The 15,671-nt window shown below is 40.9% G+C and overlaps 1 protein-coding gene across 1 annotated transcript in view; it reads right to left on the reverse strand.

The window, feature by feature from the left end:
* MROH8 (maestro heat like repeat family member 8) overlaps nt 1-15,671 on the reverse strand; it is a 60,446-nt gene that overhangs the window by 42,630 nt on the left and 2,145 nt on the right. The window contains exons 2-5 of the mRNA XM_035006278.1: nt 11,922-12,043; nt 9,686-9,831; nt 7,341-7,463; nt 570-649 (exon numbers count right to left, since the gene is read on the reverse strand). Of these exons, the coding sequence (XP_034862169.1) occupies nt 570-649; nt 7,341-7,463; nt 9,686-9,831; nt 11,922-12,043 (471 nt within the window). The remainder of the gene's footprint in view (nt 1-569; nt 650-7,340; nt 7,464-9,685; nt 9,832-11,921; nt 12,044-15,671) is intronic.

Here is a 15,671-nt window from a genome sequence, read left to right on the forward strand (position 1 = left end):
CATCCTTGTTCCCTGTCCCTCCCCGCCTTCCCAAGAGGGTACTGGAATGATATCCTTCCAGGCTTTCCTCCAGTTTAACTACGGAGGAAAGCCTGCTATAGTCTAACATGTAAACCATGATTTTCCAAAGGATGTTCTGCTGAATGTTTGTTGGAGGAATGGTGGATGGAACCAAGTTAAAAATCGTTTTAACTATAGGATTTCTTGGGGCCTTTAATAAGTTAGTGTGCCATACAAATCTCCAAGAAAGATAAACAGCAGGCAGCCCTTCCAAATTTCTTGGACTGTGGAACTCTACTGTCATGAAGCACACACGAGAGTAACTTTCCACTGAATATACTTTGGACAAAACTGAACTCCAAAGAGGTTCCAATAAGGTCTTTCAGATATGATGGTGGCATATATGAAATCAAATTTCTTACACAGAAAACATGGATTTGGCTTCCCCTTCCCTATATAAATAGTTTGCAAAAGTTAAAAGTATGGAACGTGTCAGTTGGCTCTGGTCTTGGCCCTGACCGAGAAAGCAGGACATGTGTAAGGGGCAGGGGGCAGCATGTGGGTGTCACCTGAGGTCAGCGATGGTGACAAAGACCTCCTGCAGCACAGAGCTCAAGAGAGAATGCACAGGCTCCTCTTCTACCAGCATCTGCAATGAGAGGGCAAGAACTTTTTTATTATTATTTTTAAAGATTTTATTTATTTATTTGACAGAGAGAGACACAGCGAGAGAGGGAATACAAGCAGGGGGAGTGGGAGAGGGAGAGGCAGGTTCCCGCGGAGCAGGGAGCCCGATGCGGGGCTCGATCCCAGGATCCTGGGATCATGACCTGAGCCGGAGGCAGACGCATAACGACTGAGCCACCCAGGCGCCCCGAGGGCAAGAACTTTAAAACAGAGTCAAGAACTTGCCAAGTCCTTGGGCTAGACGATCAAAGATGTAGATGGCCTGCAAGAACCACAGCAGGGACTTCATCCTGCTCTTGGCTCCACAGGACCGGCAGCAGGACAGTGGCCAGGCCAGGAGTTTATGCTCTGGAGCCAGAGCCTGAGGCCTGGCGCTGCCTCTTATTAGCTGTTTGAGTGGACACAAGTGATTTACCCTGCCCCTCCCCCCCCCGTACCTCAGTTTCCTCTTTGTAAAGTGAGGCAACTGTACTCTTTACCATCCCAAGGCGGTTGTGAACACTAATGAGCTAATTCATAATTCCTAGTAGCCCTTGAGAACTCTTAGCATCTGTTACTCATTATTTTTACTACTTGTGATTTTTTCCAGTTTAGGCATCCTAACTCCTCTTTCTACCAAACAGCAATCTCTACTATAGTGTCTAATATTACTATGTGACTTGTCCTAGAAAAGGAATAGCTTTCCAAATTCCAAATTGGCAGAGTTTGGAAAGCTGCCTTGCTTTGCTGGAAAAATCTGTAGAGTGACAGAGAGGAAAAAAGAGGCTCTGGAGCTAGACAGCACCTGGGTTTGCACACTGGCTCTGCCTCTCTCTCCCCGTGTGACCCAGAATGTAGCATTTAACTTCCCCGGGCCCCAGTTTCCTGATCTGTATGGGGGAAAAGAGAAACGTCTCAGGGAGTTAATAAAAAGAGCAAACGTAAATGGTTGTAGTGGAAGCCTTCCTGGGCTGTCTACCCAGCCTCTCTGGAAAATGCCCCTGGGTCCCAGAATGGGCACCTCACAGCCATGCTTCCGCTAAATCATTCTGTCCCACTAACCACACCTTATCCAGACAGGAGTAGATTCTTTTTCTCAGCACTCTGGAACTGAGACCAAGAGCCTCAATCTTATTTCTGGCTGGCCTACTAAAAAGAGAAAATTTAAAATTTGGGAGCACTGTGCCCTGTGGACAAGGTAACAGAGAGAGCCAATTTTGGGAAGAGAGGTGAGGGAGAGAGAGAGAAATGAAAGTATATACAAAGGAGCAAAGATGAAAGATGGAGAGAAAGTTCTGAGTATGTGACAGTTTTTTTGTTTTTTGCTTTTTTTTTCTGGCTTCATTCTCTTCTTGGAGCATGTTGCTCTTCCGGTTACAAGATTCTGGGAACGCTCAGTTATCCTAAGAACAAATCTCCCCTTTAGTGTTTCAGCTGCCTCTTGTAGATTTCTCTTTCCTGCCACCAAAAAGACTCACCAGGAACTTAGTGTCCAGGAGGCAGCGCTCAATAAATATTACTGTGTTCTCTCTCTTGCCCCTTCCTGACTTTTCTCTTTTCTTTCTCACTTTCCAACTCTGCTCAGATCTTGCTGGTGGCCTGATGCTCTTTCTTGTTTCCTCAAGGAACTCACTTAATTTTACGGCTGTATAGTCTGGAAGGGACAAAGCACAAGACTCTCCCTTCAGCCTCCCAGGGCTCTACTCCCCCAAATCTGGCTCTACTCCCCCAAATCTAGCTATCTCACAGGCATCACCACTAAGAGCATAGCTACATCCTGGCAATTTGGTGTGAAAAAGTGAGTTCATTATCTTCCTCCTCCAAAGGACACACCTTCCCAGCCTTCAGTTGTTGTCAGTGGTGCTCTTTCCCAGGGCTCATAAAAGAGGTGACTTACAATTTCTTTTTCTCCTTTATTCATTTCCCGCATCCAATCAACCATGATGATGGCCACTGTCTGCGCTGCACAGTTCCGGACTCCCCATCCCTACAGCCACTCGCCTCACATGTGGATGAAGGCAGTGTCTCTTAGCTAAGCCACCAGGCCTGCAATTCCTTTTTTCAATCAGTTAGGTATGAAAGGCTTATTATTTATTCACAATTATGCTAACTGCAACGGGGAATTCAGAAGTGAGAGGCTATTTTTTGTTTGTCAAGTATTTGTGTAGTAGGAACCTCTTGGGGTGACTATCCAGATTACAGCAATCATCCCTTCTCTGGGAATGGCCTCCAATACACAGAGAGGGATGACCAGAAGTCATGCCCTTACTATATGATGCTGCCCCCAAACATGCCTAGCTGATGAAGGAGTGGAGAACAGACCCAGTCTGGGCCAATCAGATTCTTTCTTCCAGAATCTGGAATTTTTGAATGACAGACACAGATTGGGAGCGGCTGAAGGTCTGGTCATTGTGAGAGGAGAACAAACACCGCCTTTGCGACCCCAGGAGTTGTCCTGGAACATCCTCTTCTGGAGGCTTGATTGTTAAAAGGCTTAGATTCTAAGGGAGATATCCCAGCATGCTGTTTTTTCTTTTTTAACTAAGTGAGCCAGAGTTGATTTTTATTGCTCTCTCCAAGAAGAATCTTAACCAATCTTAACAAAATGAGACATGTTGGGCGCCTGGGTGGCTCAGTTGTTTAAGCGACTGCCTTCGGCTCAGGTCATGATCCTGGAGTCCCGGGATCGAGTCCCGCATCGGGCTCCCTGCTCGGCGGGGAGTCTGCTTCTCCCTCTGACCCTCCCCCCTCTCATGTGTTCTCTCTCATTCTCTCTCTCTCAAATAAATAAATAAAATCTTTAAAAAACAAAACAAAACAAAAACAAAATGAGACATTTTGTCTCAAAGGCCTTAATGAAAGCCAGACAGATATTACTATCTCCATTTTCCAGGTGGAGCTAGAGGTTCAGAGAAGCTAAGCGATTTGTCTCAGATCACACAGGTTGTGCTTGACAGCTCTGGTACTAGAAACTGTGTCTTCTAATTCCTAAAATAGCTCCCTTTCTTCTTCACCGTTCTGCTTCAGGGAGCTCACACTCTCACCAGCACAACTGGGCAGTCTTCTCATGTTAGTTCAGTCTACTGTGAACTATCCATCCTCCGAAATCCTTCAGCATTTATTATCCATAACACTGAAGAGTCTTCCTGAAACATTCTCATCTACTGCCTGCCTCATGGCTCAAGTGATCCAGTGCCTGTTCAATGCTGAGTGTAACTTTATTTACCAAACGACACAGTAGTAATAGGATTTTGTGGAGGACCCCAGGTGCAGAATTAGGGTGGACCCCCAAGCGCAAGTCTGACATCATTAAGATTCTAGTATCGCAGGTCGTAGTGCTCATGTCTGCTGTGGAGTACCAAGAGCATCTAAAAAGCACCTCCACTGCCATTCTGCCTTGACATAGCCAGGTAGTCATTTGCCGATCAAACCCCTACCCCCTGGTCCCTTCTGTCTACCCAATCCAGCACATCCTTCCAGGCTTAGATCAGGAGATCTATCTGGATTAATTTCATGCCAATCTTGTCATCTTTACTCCATATCCTAGTTGCCATTGCATTTCTTCTTTTCTATTGAAGTTCTCAACAGAATTTTTATAGCTTTTTTGACTTTGAGGTAAGACACACAACAAACTGTACATATTTAAAGTGTATAGTTTGAAGATTTTTGACTTAGGTATACATTCACCACAAGATAATGAACATATGAATCACTCCAAAAAGTTTGTTTGTGTAAACTTTGTAATTTCTCACTCCTGTTCCTCCCCATTCTACTACTATTTTCAGGTAACCACTGATCTGATGTCACTTTATACAAGTTTGTATTTTCTGGAATTTTATTTAAATAGAATCATATGATCTATATCTTCTTTGTCTGGCTTCTTTCACACAGCATGATTATGTTGAGATTCATTCAAGTTGTAGCATGTATCAATAGCTCATTCTTTTTTGTTTGATTTTTAAGAGAGAGAGTGTGCATGTGCACGTACATATGCGCAAGCAGGGCGGGAGTGTGGAGGGGCAGAGGGAAAGAGAATCTTAAGCAAGCTCCACAATCAGTGCAGAGCCCAACACGGGGTTTGATCTCATGACCCTGAGATCATGACCTGAGCTGAAACAAGTCAGACACTTAACCGACTGAGCCACCCAGGCACCCGTGTTCATTCCTTTTTACTGCTGGGTAGTATTCCATTATAAGGATATACCACAATTTATTTATCCATTCATCTGTTGATGGACATTTGGGTGTTTTAGCTGTTACATATAGAGCTTCTATGGACATTTGTGTACATGTTTTTGTTTGACATATGCTTCATTTTACCTAGGAGTAGAACTGCAGGGTCATATGGAAAGTGTTCTAGTGGGTGTATAGTTCAATCTCATTGTGGTTTTAATTTGCTTTTCCCTAATCACAATGATGGAGCATCTTCTCATATGCTTATTTATAAATCTTCTTTGGTGGAGTGTCATAACAGATCTTTTCCCCTTCCTTTCCATATTCTGTTCACAGCTTCTTTGGGTTTTTTTATTTGGATACTGAGGAGGCATGCATTGGCATGGGTCATGAGAAGACTGGCAAATGCCTTACCATTCTTCTTTATAATGGCCCTGGCTTTCCTCTCCTTGTGGATTACTCAGCAGAAGTACATCTCCTCCTGGTTGTTGGGAGCTGTACTCTTCTAGTCCCTGCACATGACCTTGCAGGGACTTTGTAGACTTGTCCAATGATGCAATGACCCATGCAATTCTCTCACGGACACCAACTACTTTAACTCTTCTAGGCTGTACCTGCTAGCTCAAATTTTGGTTGATACCTGAAGTGGGTATTTTACCAATGGTTGGACAGATCTAGATGCAGAGTATGGGGAAATTCAGTTTACTTTTGCTGTCTGGGACTTGTATTTGTGGATCTTCTGAGCTGGCTGGTTGAACCAGGTGGCAACTCACTGCTGCCAATCCTTGTGGAACTGAGATTTTGGAATCATGACATTTGGTTGGCTCCTATGGCTGCCTATAACCTTCTTTCCATGGAGTGTAGCCAAGTAGAGAGCTGTATTCATCCTTAAATCTGCAAAATATCATTCTGTTCTTCTTCTTTAAAAATTTTTGCTAGATTTAAGCAGTGTTATTTTTTTTTAAAGACTTATTTGAGAGAGAGAGTCAGAGGGAGAGGGAGAAAGACAATCCCAAGCAGACTCCTCACTGAGAGCGGAGCCTGACGCAGGGCTCGATCTCATGACCTCGAGATCATGACCTGAGCCAAGACCAAGAGTCAGATGCTTAACCGACTGAGCCAACCAGGAGCCCCTCATTCTGTTCTTTTTGATGTATTATTTGGAATAGTTTTCAACCTATTTATGAGGTGGTCATTTCCAAATGGACTGTAAACTCTTGGAGGGCAAGGATTAAGACTTCCAGGAAATTTGTATTCTTTATTGAAGCACCACAGTGTTCTAGATATAGAAGATCCTTGATAATTGTCTATTGCTTAACAAACCTGTTGGCTGGTTAGCCTTCAATTCTGAAAACTAATCATCAGTCTAATCAGCCTTATAGATCTGTGGGTTGGGAAAAAAACTGCTCATTTTCCTGAAATCTCAGATTCAGAATTCTAAAGCTTCAGAGAAACTGAAGGGGACATTTCACAGACGAGAAAAATAAAGCATCAAAAAATTAAACACTTGCTTAAGTGCATCACTTCCTTTGTAAAGCCCTTCTGGATCTTTTGACATGGAATCAAACTCTCACTCACTCCTCTATACCCTTACTATACCTGTTTAAACTTTTGTCACAGTCCCTGTGACACTTGATTACACCTTGCTTGGCTTCAGGAACAGGGATCCTGTCTTATCTTTGTAACCTCAATTTGCAGCCCAGACACTGCCTGGAACAGTCAGGCACTTAAAAAGGCAATAAATGAATGAGACAGCGATAGACTGCGGCTGGAGTTAGGTATAAATACAATAAAAAGAATATAACCATATTTCTCAAATGTAAATTATGTGTTAGGTATCACACTACATGGCTTATGTTTATTTCTTATTTAATACTTTCAATAGCTCTGTGAAAGATACAGCTATTTTTATTTTGTAGATGAGGAAGCTGCAGCACTGAGAAGTTACACAGCTTCCCAAAGTCAAACAGCTGAAAAGAGGCAGAACTGGCACCTGAACCTGGGCATTGGATTATAGAGTTTGCCTCACAACTATGACTTCATTAATGAGAATGCAGCATTGTCCTTACTGAGAAATTTAAATGCTGTCTCATTTCTCCTCATCTTTTATTTTATTTTTTTAAAGATTTTTATTTATTTGACAGAGAGAGACACAGTGAGAGAGGGAACACCAGCAGGGGGAGAGGGAGAGGGAGAAGCAGGCTTCCCAACGAGCAGGGAGCCCAATGCGGGGCTTGATCCCAGGACCCCGGGATCACGACCCGAGCCAAAGGCAGACGCTTAACGACTAAGCCACCCAGGCACCCCTCTACCCATCTTTTAGTTGGTTTTCAAGGGTAATTGTATTTGTGGAGTACTCCTGAGTATTTCTCCTCCATGCAAAGATACTGGTATGAGAAGAGGTCAAGGAAATTGGTAATATATGTGAAGCCACTAAAACATTTGTTAGTCAAGTCATCGAATTTGGTCCTGATAATTTGTGATAAGGTCACAATACTTACATTTAGGATACACACAATGTCTTCTATGTGGCTGTGAATGAATGATTCTGTGGTGTCATCATAGGGTAAAGTTCGGCTGAGAGAAGACAAAGATCGTAGGAATGTCAGCTTCTCAAGTTCACTCTGAATTTGTGGAAAAATGATAAAAACACAATTATATATTATAATCTCATTTGATGATTGTAGAGGGCTTTTGAGAAGTTTCTTGTAATGTTCTAAACATCTGACATCTCATTCAATCTAGTCTCAGGTCTTTTATTATAAGGAATGAATAAATTACAGAGATGTGGAATTCCTTGTCGACTTGCCCTGTCTGGGTTTGGGACTTTGTTTTCCCTCTCAGCTAGATTAAATGCTAGATTACTAACTGCTCCATGATGGCGCTCCTCACCTTTAGTCTTTGCTTCCCCACCTACCCATCCTGTCTATATATTACTGTCTGATTAAACTCACTAAAGGTTATCTTCTTTGACTGTTACTTCTAGCTCTCTTGATGTCATTAAAGATGATTTTGAGTCTTTAAGATTCCCTATTACAATGCAGGTTCTTATTTGAAGAGTAAAATCTTTTGTATTATTCTTTTTCTGATTATAAAAGCAGTTACCTATTTATCATAGAAACTTTGAAAAAATAAAGTGTGAAGAAGACAATAAAAGACATCAATAATTCCACAATCTTGGGAAAATTTCTTCTCATCTTCCCTCACAGCCTATAGATAGTATAAACTGGTATAAGCTTTCTGGATAGCAAGTAGCAATATATACAGCCAGAAGCTGACTTCATGGCCTAATTCTTTCTCATCTACATTAGTATAACAATCAACACTGAGTTTCCCTGCTCCAGTTTTGCTCCCCTCCAATCTATTCCCCTAGCTGTCACCAGATTCATCTTCACTAAGTGCAAACTTGATCAGGTAGCTCCCTATTAAAATATCTTTCAGTGGCACCCATGGAGGTCAAGGCCCTCCCAATGTGACCCCAGCTAACCTCTTCAAATTCATCTCCTTGCCCTGCAGCATTCTGAGCTTTAGACAGATTAACTTTTATGCTGCCCTTTTCTGGTTCTGGGCCTTTGAGTCTTCTGAATTCTCTATACTTATTTTGCTTACTAAAATCTATATTATCCTTTAAGACTAGGAAAATGCATTTTCTCCTGAAGCAGCATTCGGTGCCCTTCCTAAGAGTATCCATAAAGCATATGTATATATTGCTATCATGGTATTTGTGATACTCTGACAAAAACTTATTTTGTCTTATTCATCTATTTTCCTGCCTGGTTGTGGATTCAGGTCAAGGCAGGGAATGGATTTTCTTTTCTTCCAGTTCACTGCAGCAATCCCAGCCCTTTATTAATTACAAAGAAATGCTTTATAAAGCCCTGCTAACATGAAGTGTAAAGAAAAGTCCGAGTTGGAAGTGAAGACCAACATTCTGGCTCTAAGTGCTTTTTTCCCAAAAACTTTTTATTAGCATTATACATAGAGAAAATGTAAAGTTTGATGAATTTTCCCAAACTAGAAACATCTGTGTATATAGTCAAAGGAAGTGAAATCTGGATCTGAAAGAGATCTCTGCACTCCCAAGTTCAATGCACCATTATTCACAATAGTGGAGATATGGAAATAACCTAAGTGTCTGTTGACAAACACCTTCATCACTATCATTTAAACATACCAGCCTTCTGCGAGTTCATCAAACATGCTCTGCTCCTTTCTGCCTCAAGGTTGTTATATATACGATGCCCTATTTCTGGAATACTTCCTCCAATTCTAACTTCTCTTGGTTTCTCCTATTCATTCCTCATATCTGATCTCCAGGGTTCCTTCCTCAGAAATGCCTTCCCTTGCCCCCAGGTTAAGATAAATTCTTCTGTTATGTGCTCTCACAGAATAAATGAATGAATGAATGTTCTGCTAAACAACAGAATACTGTATTAAGCAGGGTAATATAGATCCATAGCTATTCACCTAGAAAACTTCTTTCATCCCACCATCTCTGATGTTTATTTTTCTATAATTACATGCATTTGTATGTACAGAAGAAAAAGTCTGAAAATATATATACAAAAATGTTAACATTAGTTATCTTGGGAGAGTGGATTAAGGAAGATTCATTTTTCTCCTTTTCTTTCTTTTAATAGGGATTTTATAGTTTTTGTAAACAGAAGCATAAATATAAATACAATTTATAAATGTATATAAATGTTTATTATAAAAACACAAATATAAACATATTTTATAGTCTATAATACCAATTATTTGTATGATAAAGAAATCATAAATGTTTAAAATATTTGTTAAAATGGAGGAATAAGTTGGATGACTCAGTATGATTGCTTGTGCATACCTGTAGCTCACCATCAAAAACCTCCTGGATAGACTGGATCAGCCTCTCAACAATGGCCTCACTGAGGGGGTCCTTTTGGGTCAGGCGTCTGAAGCTATCTGTGAGCGGTTCCCGAGAGAGTTCAACGATGTCAGAGATGTTGGAGTCTAATACCGAAAGAAACACAGCAGATTACATATCTGTACTACGTAGAGTTATACAGTCATAATGGGGAGATCCACCGGATGTCAGGATAGACGTGACCTGGTCTCACCCTTACTATCTGCTCTGCAACCTTGACCAAGTCTCTTCTGCTGTCCAAGTCTGTCTTCCCAATTACAAATTCAGTGTTTTCTAAGGGACTCCTAAGCTACAAAAACCTTTAAGAGTGAGCTATAGCAGAGTGGTTAAGAGCATGGACTTTACATCTCAGTCTGAGACTAATTTGAATCCTTGCTCTACCCCTTATTAGTTGTATGACCTTTATCAAGTTAGTTTGCCTCTTGGAATCTTAGTTTCTTCACCTGCAAAACAGGGTTATCACGAGGATTAAGTGAGGTAATGAATACAAAAGATTTATCTCAGTATGTGGTCCATAGTAAGCCCTAATGGTCGGTATTATTATTAAATTCAAAATGACTATGACTCTGTGATGGCAAGAGCTTAAAATACAGTAGCAGCCCCTTGTTGGTCTCCTCCTACTGGACCAGGCTGCAGTAGGTGTTTGAGGGACCTCCTTCCAGACCTGGGATATACTTAAGAGCACAGCCTCCGGAGTTGGTCTGCCTAGGCTTGGATCCTTGCTCTACCTCTTTCTAGCATTCTGACCTTGTGTGATCTTACTTTTTCTGGGTCTGTTTCTTCATTTCCAAAATGGGGATGATAATAGAACCTGCCTCGTTTGGTTGATACAGAGCTAGCACCAAGGAGGTGGTGGCAAATATTATTCCTTTACTGGTGACAGTGATTATGGTGGTATCATTTCCCCCTTCATATAGCTTTACATTCTTACCTCCTCTGTTTTCCAAAACCAAGTTCTTTATTCCTATTGGGGAAATAGTCTTACTATTTCCCTCTTAACACATCCATCATCAGGGTTTCTACCTCTCCACTTCTGTACACTTTTTGCTCTCCTGAATTACAACCTCTCTGCAAATTCCTGCCACCCACTGTCACATTCTTCTCATGCAATAGAAGCCCTATCTCATTCAGCTCTCATGCTTCTCTCTACACGTTTCTCCTTCTTCTTCTCTACCTTCCCTACCTCCTACCTCCTTTGCCTAGCTAACTGCCACTCATCCTTCAGGGCTCTGCTCCAGGATGCCTTTCTTGAATCTCCTCTTTGCCCATTTTGATCAAGTATCCACCTAACTCCTAAAAAACCTCTTTATATTTGCTCCCTACCTACACTCCCAATCACCCATACTGAATTGAGTTCCAATCACTTATCTACAAGTACACTGTGTCTACTCTGTTCATTACTAAATCTCCAGCAGCTAGATCCGTGTTTACGGCATAGTAGGACTTCAATAAATGCTTGCTGAATGAGTGCAGAAATGGAGAAATGTGTTCCTCAAATAGTCTTTCTTGTCTCATGCACATGCTATTATATCTATCTGGAATGTTCTTTCCTCTACTTCTCACATGGGTTGCTCTTTGATATCCTTGAGGCCTCCTTTAGGTTTAAACAGCACCATCTTAGATAGGTGTTCTCTGCGAACCATGGCTTAAAATAGGTTCCCATCTCCCTTATTTTTTGTCTCAGCCCCTTGTATAATTCTTTCATAGTATTAACTACAATTTGTAATTACTTTATTTAATATCTGTTTACTTATTTTGGTCCTTTTCAGCAAATTCTGTGAGGGCAGGGACCATGTCGGTCTTGTTCATTGCTGTATATTCAACAACTGGTACTCAGTAAATGCTTGTAGAATACATGGAAAGATATATTCTATAGCCCAATCAAGGGTCCACCCACAACCACCTTTCCCTTCTCAGAATCATTCTAGCACTTAGACTCTGTGCAAGTCTGTAGGATTAACTATCTCAGTTTCCTGTATGTCTAGACTAATATATTTTATCTCATTGTGCCAACCATATTCCAAGGTCTTAAATTCAGGGACCAAAATTCATTGTCAAAGTCTAGTTGAGGGCTCTCATCCAGCAGCTTGACTCAAAGAGAGAAGCCCTTTTCTCCACTTCCCTTCCTTCCATAAAAAAAAGAAAAGAAAAGAAAAAAATCCTTTCCCCCCTTTACCTGTAAGTTCAAGGCTACTTGGATCTTTTTCAATATTCTCTAAGTTGCTCAGCTGCAAATCCACACTCCCTGAATCATTGTCAGAAGCACACGGGATCACTACTTCTTCCCGACTACAGATCCTAGGAATGAAGAGGGGATCAGAAATATTAGCATTTTATTTATTTATTTATTTAATTTTATTTAAAATCAATTAATTAACATACAGTATATTATTAGTTTCAGAAGTAGAATTTAGTGATTCATCAGATGCATATAACATCCAGTGCTCATTACATCAAGTGCCCTCCTCATGCCCATCACCCAATTACCCCTTCTCCCCACCCACCTCCCCTCCATTGAACCTCAGTTTGTTTCCTATAGTTGAGTCTCTTATGGTTTGTCAAGAAATATTAGTATTTTAGGACCGCTTCTGTCTCATCACTTGGGAGAAAGCTTAAATGTCACATTCTCAGAGAAGCATTTATTGATCACCAGTCTAGGTTAGGTAGCCTCTCCCCACCCCAGTCCCACAGTTCTTTTCTTATTTTTTCCCATAGTATTTAACCATTCCCTACAATTATCAAGTTCATTTGTGTTTGTTGACTGTTTCCCATCAGACTAGAAGCTCCATGAAGGGGGAAACCTTGTCTACATAGTCATGGTTGAATTGCCAGCACCTAGCATATTGTCAGCCTCATGGGGCATGAATGGATAGGTAAGAAATACTATGCTGCTGTTAAAAGAAACTGAGGTATATGATCCAGCAATTGCACTACTGGGTATTTACCCCAAAGATACAAAAGTAGGGATCCGAAAGGGTACATGCACCCCGATGTTTATAGCAGCAATGTCCACAATAGCCAAACTGTGGAAAGAGCCAAGATGTCCATCGACAGATGAATGGATAAAGAAGATGTGGTATATATATACAATGGAATATTATGCAGCCATCAAAAGGAATGAGATCTTGCCATTTGCAACGACGTGGATGGAACTGGAGGGTATTATGTTGAGCGAAATAAGTCAAACAGAGAAAGACATGTATCATATGACCTCACTGATATGAGGAATTCTTAATCGCAGGAAACAAACTGAGGGTTGCTGGAGTGGGAGGTGGGGTGGGAGGGATGGGGTGACTGGGTGATAGACACTGGGGAGGGTATGTGCTCTGGTAAGCGCTGTAAATTGTGCAAGACTTTTGAATCTCAGATCTGTACCTCTGAAACAAAAAATGCAATATATGTTAAGAAAAAAAAAAAAAGAAGAAGAAGGTAGCAGGAGGGGAAGAATGAAGGGGGGGAAATCGGAGGGGTAGACGAACCATGAGAGACGATGGACTCTGAAAAACAAACTGAGGGTTCTAGAGGGGAGGGGGGCGGGAGGATGGGTTAGCCTGGTGATGGGTATTAAAGAGGGCACGTTCTGCATGGAGCATTGGGTGTTATGCACAAACAATGAATCATGGACCACTACATCTAAAACTAATGATGCAATGTATGGGGATAATATAAGAATAAAAAATTAAAAAAAAAAAAAGAAACTGAGGTAGAACACCCCCCAATTCCCCTTACCTTTTCCTACTTCTTCTGTTCCTATAGCACACAATCCCTTCTAATATATCATTCACGTATTTATGATATTGTTTATCATCTATTTCCTCCTGCTAAAATGTAAGCTCCATGAAGGCAAAGATCTGTGGCTGCTTTGTTCATGAATGTATTCTAAGAGACTAGAATGCCTGGCACATGGAAATGCTCAATAAATATTGGTTGAGTGGGTGAATCTCTATTTGCCGAATGTTTAGCATGTATTAATGAATGAAAAAGCAAGTTGTCAAACAATCTGTGTAAACTGTGTGTGTGCATACAGACACATAAACACACACAAATGTTGGGGTACGTGTAGAAAAACTTTTGGTATTCAAATCAAACATCTGTGGAGTGGAACTTTTGAGAGAAAAAATTAGTTTTTAAACTTTTATACTGCCTGAATTTTTTTTACATTGGCATGAATAGCATATATTGACAAAGATGTGGAGCACAGAACTCATAAGTCACAGTTACAGTGTAAACTGGTACAACCATTTTGGAAATAATTTGGCATTATCTAGTAAAGTCGCAAATGTGTCTATACTATGACTCACTATTTCACTCCTAGGAATGTATTCCAATGAAACTCTTACCCATGTGCATTAGGAATATATGCAAGAATCAGCACAGCAGTAGTCATCATAGCAAAAAACTAGACACCCAATGGCCTACCAACAGTAGAATAAACTATGGTAATTCATCCAATAAAGTACTATATACTAGAATGAGTTCTAGCTATGCACAGCAATGCAGATAAATCTTACCATGTTGAGAAAAAAAAGAAAGTCACAGAAAAAATACATAGTAAATTCCATTTATATAAAATTAAGAAATATGCAAAAGTAAACAAATACTGTTTGGAGTTATAAACATATACAGTAAAACTGTGAAGAAAAGCAAGGAAACAATATAACCTATAACCTGCAGGAGGGGGATCTCCGAGCAGAGAGAAAGGGGATGGAATGGGTAAGACTAGAAAGAGAACGTAAAAGTTATGGTTATATCGCTTCTCTGCCTTTTGGCTAAGATCAAGTGTAAAAGTTATGGTTATTTTATTTTATTTATTTATTTTTTTTAAAGAACTTATTTACTTGGCAGAGAGAGACACAACACAAGCAAGGAGAATGGGAGAGGGAGAAGCAGGCCTCCCGTAGAGCAGAGAGCCCGATGCGGGGCTCGATCCCAGGACCCGGGGATCATGACCTGAGCCAAAGGCAGACGCTTAACGACTGAGCCACCCAGGCGCCACTATTTTATTTTTTTTTAAAGTAGGCTCTACTCCCAGGGTGGAGCCCAATGTGAGGCTTGAATTCACGACCCTGAGAGCAAGATCTGAGCTGAAATCAAAAGTCCAGATGCTTACCTGACTGAGCCACCCAGGCGCCCCTGTTTTTTAATGGGATGGCAAGTACACAATTTCACTGTATCATTCTTTTTTCTTTATGTATGTTTATAAATATTGTTTTTTCATTTAGTCAATCGTAAATAAAACAATTTTGGGAAAAAACCCCAAACCAATAAAGTTTGAGCTTCTTCCTGTGTACTTATATTTAATAATTAAAAAAACCCCAGTTAATTAAAAACAAAGAAACCAGGGCGCCTGGGTGGTTCAGTCAGTTAAGCGTCTGCCTTTGGCTCAGGTCATGATCCCAGAGCGTGCGATGGGGCCTTGCATCAGGCTCCATGTTCAACAAGGAGTCTGCTTCTCCCTCTGCCCCTCCCCCTGCTCATGCTCATGCTCCCTCTCCCTCTCAAATAAATAAATAAATAAATAAAACCTTTAAAACAGACAAACCAACCCTCTAAGAGTAGAATGGCTGGGTCATGCAGTAGGTCATATAACTGGCTTTTTAAAAAGCTACAAATCTCTTTTCTAATATGACTGCACCATTTTCCATTTCCACCAGCAGTATACGCAAGTTCCAGTTGTTCCACATCCTTGCCAGCATTTGGTATTATTGATCTTTTTTATATTAACTATTTCAGCGGATATATAGCAATATCTCTTGGTGACTTAATATACAATGCAATCAATGTGTAATGGTGTTGATTATCTTTTCATGTGTTTATCTGCTCTATGTATATCTTTTTTTTTAAAGATTTTATTTATTTATTTGACAGGGAGAGATAGCGAGAGCAGGAACACAAGCAGGGGGAGTGGGAGAGGAAGAAGCAGGCC

This window comes from Mirounga leonina, unplaced genomic scaffold (genome assembly GCF_011800145.1).
Source record: "Mirounga leonina isolate KUSES-001 unplaced genomic scaffold, KU_Mleo_1.0 Mir_150, whole genome shotgun sequence".
In the NCBI taxonomy this organism is placed as follows: domain Eukaryota; kingdom Metazoa; phylum Chordata; class Mammalia; order Carnivora; family Phocidae; genus Mirounga; species Mirounga leonina.